Below are 14908 nucleotides of genomic sequence, written 5' to 3'. Positions count from 1 at the left end.
AGGAGCACTTGACCACTAAGCCACATCCCCAGCCCTATTTTGTATTTTTTATTTAGAGACAGGGTCTCTCTGAGTTGCTTAACGCCTCACTTTTTGCTGAGGCTGGCTTTGATATCACGATCCTCCAGTCTCAGTCTCCCAAGCCTCTGGGATTACATGTGTGCGCCACTGTGCCCAGCTAGGAATCTGCACTTTTAGGAGGCCTGAGGCATATCTAGGTATGGAACATTTAGAGATCAAGGACATTTTCAGATTAAACTAAAAGGTGCATGCATAATATTCTTGGGCTGGAAAGAAGCCACCATCTCTCCCAGGCAGCGTGCAGAGGACAAAGGAAGGAGCCGTCTTGCAGCAGTGGCATGGGGCACTAGCAGCTAAGGGAGCCAATTCCTGACAAACCCAAGTTTGACCCAAAACCCAGGCCCAGTCAACACACACTGAACAACACAGAGTGTGCTTAAGTGACCAGCAGAAAATCATACATGGAGAGAGGTTTACACAGGAGACAACTGGTCTCAGAAACCTACCCAGCTCTACCCTTCCTCCTCCAATCCGGCTGCTAGCCAAAGAGACATATCTGTCTGGGAATTTGGAAGGGCAGGGGTGGGAGAAATTGAGTTTCAAGACTGAACCCAAGATCAGGAAACATGGGGTCTGCAGGTGACATAGAGGACTAAGAATTGGCTCCTCCACCACAGGAGTGGAAACCAGGGGGAGATCCCTGAGGTACAGTCTTCCAGTGTGAACTGGCAATTACTGGGCTCTAGTGGTGCATGGATTTAAAATCATCAGAACAATTGGCATTCAGTGAAGAGCCCACCTTGCCTCAAGGAATTCCATGTGTGGAATTGCCTCTCTCACTTCAGCAGTCCATAGGCTGGAGCATCATGCTCCAGATGACCCAACCTAAAACTGCTGAGAAGGGAAGCTGAAAATCTTTTTAACTCCAATGGAAAGAATTCTTTTAACTTTTCACTGAAATTTTTTTTCTTTTTTGGTTTTTTGTTGTTGTTTGTTTGTTTGTTTGTTTCCTCTGTTTAATTGTGATCTTAATGTTCATGGACATTTATACATACTCATACTTGGATTTTTTTCTCATTTCCAGCAGTTTTGAAGCCAGTTATTTTTCATAGATCAGGTTTTTGAGGACTAGGATATTTGATTAGTATATTTTAGTTTTGCTTTTTATTCTTTTATTTTTATTTTTAATTTTTTAAAATTTTTACTTTATATATATTTTTTTCTCTTACCTGTTTCTCTTGATTCTCTTTCTTTTCTTCCACTAACAAACAACCTCTATTGTTCTCTCTTTCATTCTTTCTTTAATTTTTTGCTTCTATCTTCTCTCCTTTCCCTCATAATCATCAAATCCTATACCACTTCTGTTCTCTCCCTGTCCACCATTTGAAATTGGAAACCCTTTTGCAAACATGCTGTTTGTCTTGTAGGCAATAACTGATCATATCATTTCTGTTTATTGTGATAATTAGCATTGTAGATGTTGGAGCAGGAAATATTTGGTTTAATGCTGTATATTGTTTGCATTGGTTGTTGTTATTATTTGTCTCTCCCTAAACAGTGAGGTACTATAAACCTTCAGAGACACTGTAAGTCCACAGGGTAGAAACTCTACTGCCTCATATCCACACTGTTACATGGGTAGACATGCAAGCAACATGAAAGGAAACAAATAGCCCCAAACAAACCAAGATATTCCAAGAATAGAATCTATTGATACCACAGTGGAAGAAATGTCAGAGAAGAAGTTTACAATGTAGATAGTTAAACTGGTCTGCAAAGTAAAGGATGGCATAAGGAGTGAAATCAGAGAGAAAATACAGGAAGTGAAAGATCACTTCATTAAAGAGATAGAGATTCTGAAAAAAAAAAACAAGCAGAAATCCTCAAAATGAAGGAATCAATAAACCAAATTAAAAATTCAATTGAAAACATCACAACAGACTAGACCACTTGGAAGACAGAGCTTCAGGCAATGAAGATAAAATATATAATCTTGAAGACAAAGTTGATTGTGGAGAAAATATGTTAAGAGACCATGAACAGAACTTTCAAGAAATATGGGATAACCTGAAAAGGTTTATCAGAATAGTTGAAGACTCAGAGATACAAACCAAAGGAATGCACAAACTTCTCAATGAAATAATATTAGAAAATTTCCCAGACCTAAAGAATGAAATAGAAAATCAAATACAGCAGGCTTACAGGACCCCAAATATACAAAATTACAGCAGACCCACACCAAGGCACATTGTCATGAAAATGCCTAATACAGAATAATAATAGAATTTTAAAGGCTGCCAGAGAAAAACAATAAAATTTAGGGGAAAACCAATCCAGATCTCAGCTGATCCCTCAAAAGATAGGAGGTCTTGGAATAATATATACCAAGCTCTAAAAGAAAATGGATGCCAGTCAACAATACTATACCCAGCAAAATTAAGCTTCAGATAGATGATTAAATAAAAACATTCCATGATAAACAAAAGTTAAAAGAATTCACAACTAGAAAGCCTGCACTAAAAAACATATTCAATAAGATATTTCATGAAGAGGAAATGAAAACCGGCAAGGGGAGGAACTACATTAAAAGAACAGTGACTCAATGGAGAAAGTAACTAAAATTAAAAACCAGAAATAAATCAAAATGACAGGCTCAGCAACATAGTTAGACCCCATCTCAAAAAAAGAATTCTCTGCTTTAAAAAAAAATCAGGTTCTACATATGTGGTACATAGAGAAGTAACTACATTCATGAAAAAATGTAATTTTTTAATGTAACATTGAAATATTCGTGTAACATCCATGTAACACTGGTTACCCCTGGGAAGTGGTTGGAATGATAAGGAAGTCAAATATTTTAACTTTTTACTTTACCTTTTTTTTGTATTATATTTTGTTATCCTAATAATTGATTTTAAAAAATAAGGGGGAAATTTCTCTTTAAAAATTAAGTGTATTTGGATAGTAGTATCACATTAATGTTGAATTTCCAGAATCATATTGTGGTTATATAAGAAAATAACTATTTAATAGATCCTTGCCAAAGTCCTTATAAGTGAAAATCCATGACATCTACAACTTATTCTCAAATAACCAGCCAAAAATAAATAAAAATAAATTGAACAATGGTGTACAGAGTTAGAAAGCAAATGTCATAATGTAACAATGGGGGAATCTAGATAAAGGTTATATGGAAGCTCACTGCACAACTCTTACCATTTTCCTGTACATATGAAGTGTTTTCAAGGTAAAAAGAATTCCTAAAACATTATGCATGATTTCTGGAGTGGAGATTTTGGTCTGCCTCACCTGGAGCATAGGAGGACCCTAGTGGTGGGTGATTTTTATGGGACATACACAGGAACCCATCATTGTTCTCGACTGAGATTTAAATGCAATTAAGAAAGTCAAATGAGAATATTCAGAGTGGGAGGATGTGTTTACTGTAAGTGATGTAAATTGACTGTGTCCCTTGGACATTATGTGTTCTTAGAAAATGGCGATATGGACGTGTATATTCTTGTTGTGAAGGAATGTGAATGCTGTCATGATCAAAATGGAGCACTCGTGTCAATCTTAATTAAAAAAAAAAAAGTAAGTAAAGCAGGGAGGTTATGAAAGAAGGATTCCAATACATGACTGCCTAATCATTACTATCACCAAACGCCACACCAGAACCTTATAGAAAAAGTACTTCTTCAGGGACATCTGCCCCACAACTTCTTAACTGTCTGTTCAACCTCAGACTGACACCACTCCTATTATTAATCATCGTGGTCAAGAATCATTGTTTCAAAATATCTGATGTAATCCTCCCTATTTTTGTCTTTGAAAACTTCCCTTTTTGAAAACTGGCCTTCCCCGCCCCCTTAGGTACTGGGGAATAAACCCAGGGACACTCTACCTCTGAGCTATATCCTCAGCCCTTTTTACGTTTTGTATTTTTGTTTGTTTGTTTGTTTTTTGAGACAGAGACTCACTAAGTTGCCTAGGCTGACCTCAAACTTACAATCCTCCTTCCTCAGTCTCCCAAGTAAGTGAGATGACAGGGGTGTGCCCCCATGCCCGGCTGCCTCATCCTCTTTGAATCCACCCATAGTTTACTATATCATGCACATTCCCACTGCAATATCTTGATATTCTCATGAACTGTTGTGCTTTTCCCAAATAAATATCGGTGTTCTTTACAGAATCTGTCTTTTTTTTTCTGATATTGTCCAATTTCACACAGATTAAAGCAAACCGTGGTTAGGGGAGAAACACCAATTCCTGATATTTCCTTCACTTTGTACTGGAGGAAAGATTAGAAGGAAGAAGAGGAGCAGGCACAGTGGCAAACACCTGCAGTCCCAGCAACCCGGGAAGTTGAGGCAGGAGGAGCGCAAGCTCAAGGGTAGCCTCAGCAAATTAGCAAAGCCCTGTCTCAAAAACTAAAGAGGATGTGATTCTGCAATCTGTGTATGGGGTGAAGGTGGGAGTTCATAACCCACTTGAATCAAAGTGTGGAATATGATATGTCAAGAAATTTGTAATGTTTTGAACAACCCACAATAAAAAATTAAAAAAAAAAAAACTAAAGAGGACTGGGGATTGGCCAATGGTAGAGCACCCCTGGGTTCAATCCCCAGTATCAAGAAGAAAAAGGAGGAAGAGGAGGCACAGGGAATGAGGGAGACTAGATGGACTAGATTGTACTTTTTTAACCAAGAATGACAAGTACCAGTGTTCGGTGCACAGTTTTAGCTAAGCCTGAAATATACCAAGGGGCTGGGGATGTGGCTCAAGCGGTAGCATGCTCGCCTGGCATGCGTGCGGCCCGGGTTCGATCCTCAGCACCACATACAAAGATGTTGTGTCCGCCAATAACTAAAAAATAAATATTAAAAATTCTTTCTCTGTCTCTCTCTCTCTCTGTCTCTCTCTTTAAAAAAAAAAAAAAAAAGAAAGAAATATACCAAGTTGTAGAAGATGAATTGTCAGCTATTGTCTTGTTGGGTCCATAGTGCTAACCACACACCTAAAGGGTTAGATATAGTTCCATGTCACTCATCATGAGAGGAGGTCGAAGCTTCACTATGTTGGAATGATCTCTTCCTGGGGATCTGAAGCCAGACGGACCCAGCCTCCCAGGCATGGAGGTGACTGGAGAATCATGGGGCTGAAGAATGACCTAGCCATGTCAACAGAAGGCCAGACAGAGCTAGAGACTGTAGGCTGGAAAAGAGGCCTCAAGAATGGCCTTGGAAAAAAAAATAAAAATAAAAAAATAAAAAAAGAATGGCCTTGGATCTGTGGGCTCCAAGAACACTGTTAGCAGCTGCCACTGTAAGACACCTTCTGCTCTCTTCATTTCCCTTTATCCCTGATCCTCTAAGAGGGTCTGTTCAGGGCTGGGCCTGTGGCTCAGTGGTAGAGCACTCCCCTAGCATGGGTGAGGCACTGGGTTCCATCCTCAGCACCACAATAAAGATAAATAAATAAAGGTATTGTGTCCATCTACAACTAAAAAATATTTTTAACAAAACAAAAGAGGATCTGTTTAAAGTTGTTATCTTTTTTTAATATTTTTTAGTTGTAGATGGACACAATATTTTTATTTATTTTTATGTGGTGCTGAGGATCGAACCCAGCGCCTCATGTGTGGAAGGCAAGTGCTCTACCATGAGCCACAACCCCAGCCCCTCAAAGTTGTTATCTTTATATCATGGTCTCAGCTGTGTCAGGGAGAATCAAGGGGATCCTGTCCCACATTTTAGGGGTGAGCAAAAAAAAGAACAGTGACCCCAGAATTGGTGGGCCAGAAAGAACAACAAGGCCCATCAATCTCAGGGAGCCAGAGATGGCATCTGAAATCCTGGGGACAACAGCAAGGCAGTAAGACCAGGAGGTCAGAGAGCATACTGAGGACTGACTCCAGAATCCCCATCAGGTAATGCCAAGGACACTTTTGGAAACAGCTGAGAGGAAACAAATTTTAAGGAGACCTACATCCAAGAGCTGCAGAGATTTGGCTTGAAGTCACGATAATTTAAATCTACAAAGAAAGCATTAGTTTACTCTGGTCAGGTAGGGGACACGTGGAGGATCCTCATTGGTCCTTTTTTAATAGAAAATAACATGACTTGAATAAAATTGGTTTTTTTTATGTGCTCCTAAAAGGCCTGCAATGAAAGGAAGCAAAGACCCAAAGCACCAGAAACAGAGAGGACTTTAAAAATCCAGGCCCCAATAGAGGTTTTTGTTTTTAATTATATGATTCCATTTATATGTGCCACCTGGGGATGCAGGGGGGGACTTTATTGGGAAGATGGGGGATGGAGCAGGGGAAAGATTGTATTTGGATGAAAATGAGCATGAAAAGAGTTAAATCCTCATGTTGTATAGCAGGAAGTCAAAAGCTGATACCTAAAACTAATGATAAAGAGCTAATAGTAGAAATGTGTATTTAGAAATGTGAAGGCAAATGTCAAAAAGAATAGCTAAAAAAATGAATGCAGGTGACTCTGGGGCATTATAATTACACGTGATAGAGAACAGATAACATCTATTTTTTTTTGGTTTATGTAGCTAGAAACTTTGTAAAATACTTTGCTTTTAAATTGTGTCCACAAGAAGCTAATTTTGCAATTAAAAAAAAAAAGCACTCAGTTGGAGAGAACCAGAGATCCTCTAATTGATGAGGCAGTTTCAACCTACAGAAAGTACTTGAGTGCCATCTAGTGGCCAGAGTAAATAGCTGCTTAGAAGGATGAAAAAGGAAAGAAGTCAAAAAGACATTCAGGATACGTAAGCATTTATTGTGATGATATTGTGAGCCAGGCGATGATTTAGGCGTAGGGAATATAAGAGTCCATAAAACAAGTGAAATCCTGTCTTCCAAAAGTTAACATTCTATTTGCAGGTGAGGATGACACAAAGTCTATAATGTCAGGTGGTGTCAATGGAAAATAAAGCAGGGTGAAGGGTATTAGAGGGAAGGAATAATGCGTTATAGTACAGGTAGCAAGAGTCTGGATAGCTGGGGGAAGTCATTCCAAGAGAATGAACAGCCAGTGCAAAGGCCCGGGGGTGAGAATGTTTTTGGTGTGTTCAAAGACTAGGAAGGAGGCCAAGAGGACCCCCAGCAGAATGAGAGAGGGAAAGGGATCGGATATCATCCAGAGAGACCACAGGGCTGGATTACAGCATCTGTGAGCCACTGGGAAGACTTTGGCTCTTACTCATAGTGAGATGGAGAGAACTGAATTAATTCATATTTTAGATGGATAATTCTGGCTGCTAGGCTAAGTAGACAGCAAAAGAGCAGCATCAGCACCATGGAGAAGAATTTGGAAGCTAGAGCAGCGATCCTGGTAAAAGAGATGCTGGCTGGACCAGCAGTCTCAATAGGCAGGGGCAAGAAGACTCGGGATCTCTCTAAATGATGTCAGCACAAGTTGCTAGATTAGATGTGAGGTTTGAGAGACAGGAGTCGATGAAGACCCAATGTTTGGGGCCCCAGCAGTCATTTACTGAAACAAAGAGCATGTGATCCAGGCAGGCTGCAGGGGAAAAAAGGAAGTGATCTGATTGAGAGCTCAGATCCAGGATGTTTGAAGAATGCCTGCTGAACTGGAGGCTCTTGGCAAACTTATGATGTCCCACTTAATTGAAAAAAAAAAAAAAACAGACTGAGGCTCAAAGACATGAATGAGCCGCTCAGGGAGCCAGTGGCCAAGCAAGCCATGGACTGAAGCTCCTGACGCCTGGGCTCCTCCAGCTCAGGGCAAGTCAAGGCATCTTCTGAAACTCCTGGTGTTATTTATTTCACAATAGCAAATGAGTTGGGCAATGTCATTCTCCAACCTAGAGTCCCCAAACTCTGCCACTTTGACAAAAGAGGAAGAACATCTGTCTCTGATTCCCCCAGTGCCTGGCTTTGCGACGATAAGACAGGGACTGTTCCGCTTTCGGGTGGAGATGTTTGCTAGCTGAGAGCTGGGCAGCCTGCACAGCCCCCTCGATCTGGAATCTATCTATTCCCAGATAATATAGAGATAGATAGAAAGATAGATAGATAGATAGATAGATGTCAGGATGAGCAAGTGGGGCTCAGGAAGCCCCCAAACCATGAGAGGCTGGAAAGATACTTCCCGGACAACTCTAACGTTTTCCACTAAGGAGCTCGCCCTGGCAGATATAGGGGGACCCCACCTACCCTGAGTGCCAGGGCGCACAACCCCAGCCCCTGCCTGGATAGTCTGCACCCTGGCCCTGCAGGCAGGCTCTGGGTGATGGGTGACAGGGTGCAATATGCACCTGCACACAGCATGTGTCTGTCCTGGATATAGATAGGCCTGTCCAGGCCCCTCCCCTTCCCTGACCACACCCCTCAGAGGTTTCCTCTGGGTGACTTGTCCTTCCTGCTGTGGCCAGCTCTGGGTTATTCTCAACTAGGAGATGTCCCAACCAGGAGCATTCTGGAGAGACTTGCAAATGGGTCTGAGCTCAGTCCTGGGCTCTGAACCCACCACTTGCATGGCATCTGCCCCCCTCCAGCCCTGAGCTCAGTCCTGGGCTCTGAGCCCACTACTTGTATGGCCTCTGCCCCCCTCCACCTCACCTCCTCTCAGTGCTGTGTCTCAAGGGTTGATTCCAAGAGTCCAGATCCCAGGAGAAGGAAGAAACTGAGGAACCCAGAATAGTAAGTGTCAGTCACACCCTCATCTCCCCATCCCTCCATCCTCCCACCCCTCCCTCCTCCCATTCCTCCTCCCCCATCACCTTTTCTGACCAGCCCTGGGCCCTGCCCCAGAACCTCCATGGATTCTGACTTCTTCCAGTATCTTCCAGTCCCCTGGGGTCTCCTCCCTCCTGTGATTCTCCTACCACTCCTCTCCCCTCTCTCCTCCCGACATCATCTATATTGGCAGATGCCCTCAGTTTACAAAGCTGAGTCCCAAATGCTGAATCGGAGTTTGCCAGGCTAAGAGACATGATCCCCATGAGAGTCGTGCATTGAGAGACGTGCATTGGCCAAGGCAAAGGAAGATCACTCTTCTCTACCTGCCTGATGCCCTTCACCACCCACTCACTTACCCACTGCTCCCCCCATGAATATCCCCAAGGCTCTCCTGCCTGGGACAGAGATGGCCAGAGGGACCCAGGACCAGCTGGCTCATTACCTGGAGCTACTGCCGAAAGAGGAGCTGAAGGAATTCCAGCTTCGGCTATCCAACAAAACACTCTTTGGGTGTTCTTCTGGTGTGACACCAGCTCAACCAGAGAAGGCAAGTGGCACGGAGGTGGCCTCACAACTGGTGGCTCAGTATGGGGAGCAGCGAGCCTGGGACCTGGCCTTCCATACCTGGGAACAGATGGGCCTGAGTCTGCTGTGTGCCCAGGCCCAGGCAAAGACGACCTTGACTTCAAGTGAGTAGAAAAAGACCCTACCTCAGTCCCACTGGGACTACCACCACTGAACCCTCCCACCAAGCCACCTCTGGATGGGTGACTTGGGACTGCCCAAAGGAGCATTCAGGTGCCAGACTAGGCTAGAGCTGGAAGGCTTGCTGGGGGGGCTCTTGCTAGACCCCTTGCCCTATACCCTCTTCTGTTCCAGTGCATTTCTATCCCCATGTGATCCTCACAGTGCCTGGAGGGCTCATGGGGGGTAGACTGGCATTCAGAAGGGTACAGAGAGGAGTGGGCATGGGTTTCAAGCCCGGCTCCCAAAGAAACCCTTACAGAGCATTGTAGTTATGAACATGACTGGGAGATAGGCAGAGGCAGGCTCCTGTCACAGCACTGCCACCCTGGACAAGTCACTTTACTACTCTGCTTCTGTTTTTCCATGAGAGAGTAAGAGCCTGTCTCCTTGGCCTGTGTGGGAGTTAAAAGAGATAATCCATGTGAAACTGTTAGCAGAGCCTAATATACAGTAAATGCTCCATAAATGCAAGCTCTTGCTATTGATGCTGCTGCTGCTATTATCACTATTGGCAACCCGGGGAGGCAGGTGCTGGTAGCCCCACGTGGGAGAGCTAACGCTCAGAGGGGAATTTTAACTTACCCAAAGAAGCAACATCAGAACCAGGAAAGGTAGGCAAATTCCCTGAGCCCCAGATCAGGACTTTTTGCCCAGTGGTGTCTGTGAGGATACCATTCTCTGGATGAGCCTGTTAGGGGGAGGTTGTGAGGGCCTCAGTGGGCTCATGGGTTTCTCCTGACCTCACTTGGTTAAGAAATGGGACCTGATTGATATGAAGAACCCCAGGCTCAGTCTGGCTTCTGTTCCTGCCCCTCAGACGAGCCCTCAACCTCTCTGTCTCCTTCCCATAGCCCACTCTTCCTTAATCATCGGCTCCCCAAATACACCCGCCATGGAGTCCCCTAGCTGGCCCACCTCCACAGAAGTGCTGAAGTTCTGGAATTTTCCTTGCACGGGGTCCACCCAGGAATCAAAGAGAATTTTTCCTGTAACACCTAGCCACATCCAGAAAGGTGAGTTAAGAGCCCTGCCTGGGACTGGGGTGGGGCAGTGAGTCAGCCAGTGGGTCCCCACAGGTACACATGGACCTTCATGGGGACCTGGGGGGCATACTATAGAGGAAAGATGAAAGAGACAGGATAGGGGTGGTGAGAGCAATACGGCTGGAAGTAATGGTCCTTCAAGGACCTCTCAGTGCTGAGACTGCTCCCCTTTCCGTTTGACAGATGGGGAAATTGAGACACATGTGCATCAGTCCTGTATGGCATGGTCCTTGACCATGAAGAGCTCATCCCATAATCTTGGTGGGCACTGAAGATCCACAGGGTCAGGGTAGCCCAGAAGTTCAAAAGAGGCTTCTGTTCTCCAGATGAACACACACACACACACATGCATGCATGCACGCACACACATATCTACTTGCACAAAATCTGAGCATGAGGCTGGGCTCATTCCTCATCCCCAGCCAGTTCCCTTTCCTAACTTCTCTTATTTTATTCTCTATCGTTTTGGTCACCAGGGTTCAAACCTCAGCTACACCCTTGCCTCTTCCTCTCCTATCCCAACAATCAAAATGGCCACCTCTTGACAGTGCAGAAGAGCTAGAGAGAACAGCCCGCCTGTTCAAGCTCACAAGCACTTAGGGGCAGAGCCAGGGCTAGAATCCAGAGCAATCCATGCCTGGGGAAGTTATTTCCTTCTCCACCCTGCCACTGTTTTGTGGAAGTCCTGGGTTTGCCCCAATTTCCTTCCCCTTCCTCTGTGCCCACTCTCACTCCTCTGCTCCCAAGTCCTGGCATGGGTGGCTACAGGCTCCAACTCCATTGCCCTCAGTTTTCATTCTGACTTCACCCACTTGTGGTGTGATGTGGAACAAGTCTTTCCACCCTCATCTGAGACTTCATACTACTTAATTTTAGCTCCTTGTACCACCTCCAACTCCACAGGGTAGAATTAAGCTACACACACACACACACACACACACACACCCATACACACACACACATGCACGCACACACATATCTACTTGCACAAAATCTGAGCAAACACTCTACTTTGATATGATAAGAGGGGCTAGACTGCTCACATGTCTCCCCCAACAAAGATTCCCCCACTATTTATGCCTCCCAAGAGCACTCTCCTCTTTCCCATGCCCAATACAGTACCAGACTGCTCTTCCGCTCTCTATCACTTTGAACAATTCAACTCTACCTCCAACTTGCATGGCCTGAGTTCTCAGTGTCTGGCAAAACTGTGCACTGCAGTAAAGAGGATCCACCCTGCCCAGGAAGCTGCAGAGTAACTATGGTTACTTGAAATAGGTAGTTTGGCCTCTCAAGTGGTTCATCAAAATCTTGCAACCTTAAACACACTATACTCCCACCAACATGCTTCAGACCAGCCGTAAGAAAATAAAACTCTCCATCTACCTTGATGTGGCTTTAACAATAAGATCTTAACAACTAGTCCACAAGATCATTATGAGAGTCAAAGTGCATTTTCAGTAGCTAATCATTTCTCTTCTGTCATCCCCCATCCCCCCATCCAGGAAATCCTCCCTTGTTCCTCCACCGAGCTCCTTCAAGCTCCACAGACCAGGAGTCTCCAAGCCAAGAGTCACCCAATGCCCCCACATCCACAGTGCTGGGGGGCTGGGAACCTCCACCTCAAACCAATGCAGAACCAAGGCATCAGGGAGGTCCTGAGACTGAGAGGCTTCTGGCTGAAACATCTGGAAATTATTACAGAGGTGAGGCCTTGCCTAGCTTCTGGGGCATGGCGGGGGTACAAAGGCATGCACAAAATCAGATCCCTGGGGTCCAGGTTAACAGGCTGAGCAGAGGACCTGGAGAACCTCTGAATCCATTCCCTAGGACCCCTAACACTGCAGTCACCACTAGACCAAGGCACTGCTTCTAGGAAGCCGCTAAAAATGCGGATGTGGGTGCATTCTCCAGCACAAGAAACATACTCCACTGGCCTAGGGGTCAGGTAAGCTGGATCTGATGTCCACAGAGCTTCTCACCAATCCCCTGCTGGAAGTGGTCTAGAGAAAGTCACATGCCTGCAAGTGCTTGCTAGACACCCCACTCCACGTCAGACCCTGTGCCAGTGCTTCAATTGCTCATTCTATTTAAATTTCACAACCACTCTTATGGTCCCATCTTGCAAATGAGAAAACTGAGGCTGAAAAAAGTAAAGTGTCACAATGAGGGGCAAAGCTGGAATTCAGCCTTCCTTCTCCCCAACACCACAGTCCACACCTTTAACCCCTATGTCCTACTCCCTTCTGCTGTGTAGGCAATGAGGACAGTCATTTCAAAGCCACAGCCACACTGGCTTCTGGTGTTATGGTCTTAACCCATGCTAGGGGATGCTCCCTTTGTATCTGAGAGATGTTGAGTGAAAAGGAATCCTTCTACACACAAATGGGAGTTAATTACAGAATTCATGGGCCGAAAATGTGGCCTAGGCTCAATGTGTGTCAACTGATTTAATTAGTCACACCACTTCCCATTCACAAAAGGAAAGAAGGAAGAAAGAAGGGAAAGAAGAAATGAGAAAAGGCAGAAAAATAGGAAGGAGTCGAGGCATCGTACAGAAACATACCAATGCACTATTACTAGAATGCAATAATGATAAAAAAAATTTTAAAAAGCAAGTATAAAAACCATGAAGGCAAATTAGTTGCTACAATTAAAGGTTCCATCGGTTCTGAGCATCCTGGCAAGCAGGGAAAAAAGAGCAATATAATGGGTTACATAATAGCTATTATCAATAAGAAAAGACCCACTCAAGGGAATGGGAGTCAAATTCCCTCCACAGCTAACCCATTTCCTCAAGTTTTCCCTGATTCTAAATTCTAAAGAAATTCTTCAAGGGTGGAAGTTGAACAGTTTCATAACAAGTACAGAAATCACACAGCAGGCTTTCTGATTGATCAAGAACAAAGGCAAAAAAAAATCTGCCTGTGTAAAGGAAATGATAAACAATATTTTAAACTCTGTGGGTCTTTGCCACAGCTACTCAAACCGGCCATCACAGCCTTAAGGCAACCATAGACGATACACCAGCAAACTGTCATGATTGTGTTCCAATGACACTGTATTTATGGACACTAGATTTTGAATATCATATAATTGTCACAACATGAAATGATATTCATCTTTTGATTTTTTTTTCAACCATTTGAAAACGTAACAGTCATTCTCAGCTTGCAATCTGTACAAAAACAGGTGGCTGGCTGGGACTGGCAAAAACAGGCCAAATCCAGCCATCTTCCTGGTTTTTGTGGATTTGGATGGAGCTGACCAACACCTACCTGGTCAGGGGCGTAATATTAAAATGAAACTCATTCAAGGTAGAGGATTTTTTTAAGTATTACTTAATTCAAGAAAGAAAATATTTTTTAAGTGTGACTTGATTCAAGAGGACAGTCCATGGTCACAGATCCATGAAAACTAGGAGGTTTTGGAAAAAGTGACATCAGAAGAGTTAAGTTCTCTCTTGGCATCTCAAGAGGCACAGCCTGAGCAGAGTGGGTGGTGGCCCCAGGTAACAATCGGCAGTGACCTATTGTTCCTAGAAGGTATTCACATTGCTAGAAATGTTCTCACAAGAGACAATAAAGGCAGACCCATAGATTATGATTTCAGAGGTGAGTTGGACCCTGAAGCTGCAGTGTCACAAAGAATAACAATATGAATTGACTCCACACTCCCTACTCTCCCCAGATTTTCTTCATCCCGCCTGAAAGGTAGGACAGGTAGTAACTTGACCTCCAGATATAGCCCACCAGGTGTCCTGGGGTAAACTAGTCTTCACCATCCCGGATGAATCATCTGGATCATCTTTAAAATTCATCTAGGGGAGAAAGCAAGAGACATTCAAAATGTTAGGAAGAGAAATGTGGGGCGAGATTATAACAATTGCTCCATTCAGAATCTGACTTAATTTGGAGCCTGAAGACCCTCTGTGGGGAACGATCTCTTACATGATGAGCTCAGCTTCTCACTGTTCACTAGGCATCTTTCCATCTTTCACAGGTTGGTTCCCTTAGAAGCAGGTCCTGAGATGAGTTGTGTGTGCAGGTAGTTTATTGGGGAGGTGATTCCCCAGAGGCACTGGGAGTGAAGAAGGAAGTGAGTCTGGGGAGGAAGAATCCCTGCAAAGGTGCACCATGGAGCAGGCTACCCCTGTGAGCATCTGTCTTAGTTCATTTTCTGTTGCTACAACAAAGTAACTGAGACCACGTACTTTATAAAGAGAAGGGGTTTACTTATCTCCTGCCAGTTCTGGATGCCAAGAGTCCTAAATCAGATGGCCGCATCTGCTTAGTTTCTGTTGAGGATCTTGTGCTGCTCCATGTGTGGAGAGAGGGACAGGGGGCAGAAGAGCAAGCAGGAGGCTGCAGAAGAG

The 14908-nt window shown here is 44.1% G+C and overlaps 1 protein-coding gene across 3 annotated transcripts in view; it reads left to right on the top strand.

Annotated features, from left to right (window-relative positions):
* Window positions 1-8391: 8391 nt before the first annotated feature.
* Window positions 8392-14908, top strand: part of Nlrp1 (NLR family pyrin domain containing 1) — a 42555-nt gene continuing 36038 nt past the window's right edge. For 2 of the 3 annotated variants that reach the window (XM_048798377.1, XM_048798378.1), the window contains exons 1-4: window positions 8392-8704; window positions 9129-9432; window positions 10342-10503; window positions 12039-12239. In XM_048798377.1, the coding sequence (XP_048654334.1) occupies window positions 9150-9432; window positions 10342-10503; window positions 12039-12239 (646 nt within the window). In that variant the 5' untranslated portion in view covers window positions 8392-8704; window positions 9129-9149. The remainder of the gene's footprint in view (window positions 8705-9128; window positions 9433-10341; window positions 10504-12038; window positions 12240-14908) is intronic. The other variant, XM_015506000.2, reaches the window with a different exon arrangement.

Source organism: Marmota marmota, unplaced genomic scaffold (assembly GCF_001458135.2).
Source record: "Marmota marmota marmota unplaced genomic scaffold, marMar, whole genome shotgun sequence".
Taxonomy (NCBI): Eukaryota; Metazoa; Chordata; class Mammalia; order Rodentia; family Sciuridae; genus Marmota; species Marmota marmota.
The sequence above is the reverse complement of the archived record's forward strand: the minus strand, read 5'-3'. Positions and strand labels throughout refer to the sequence as shown.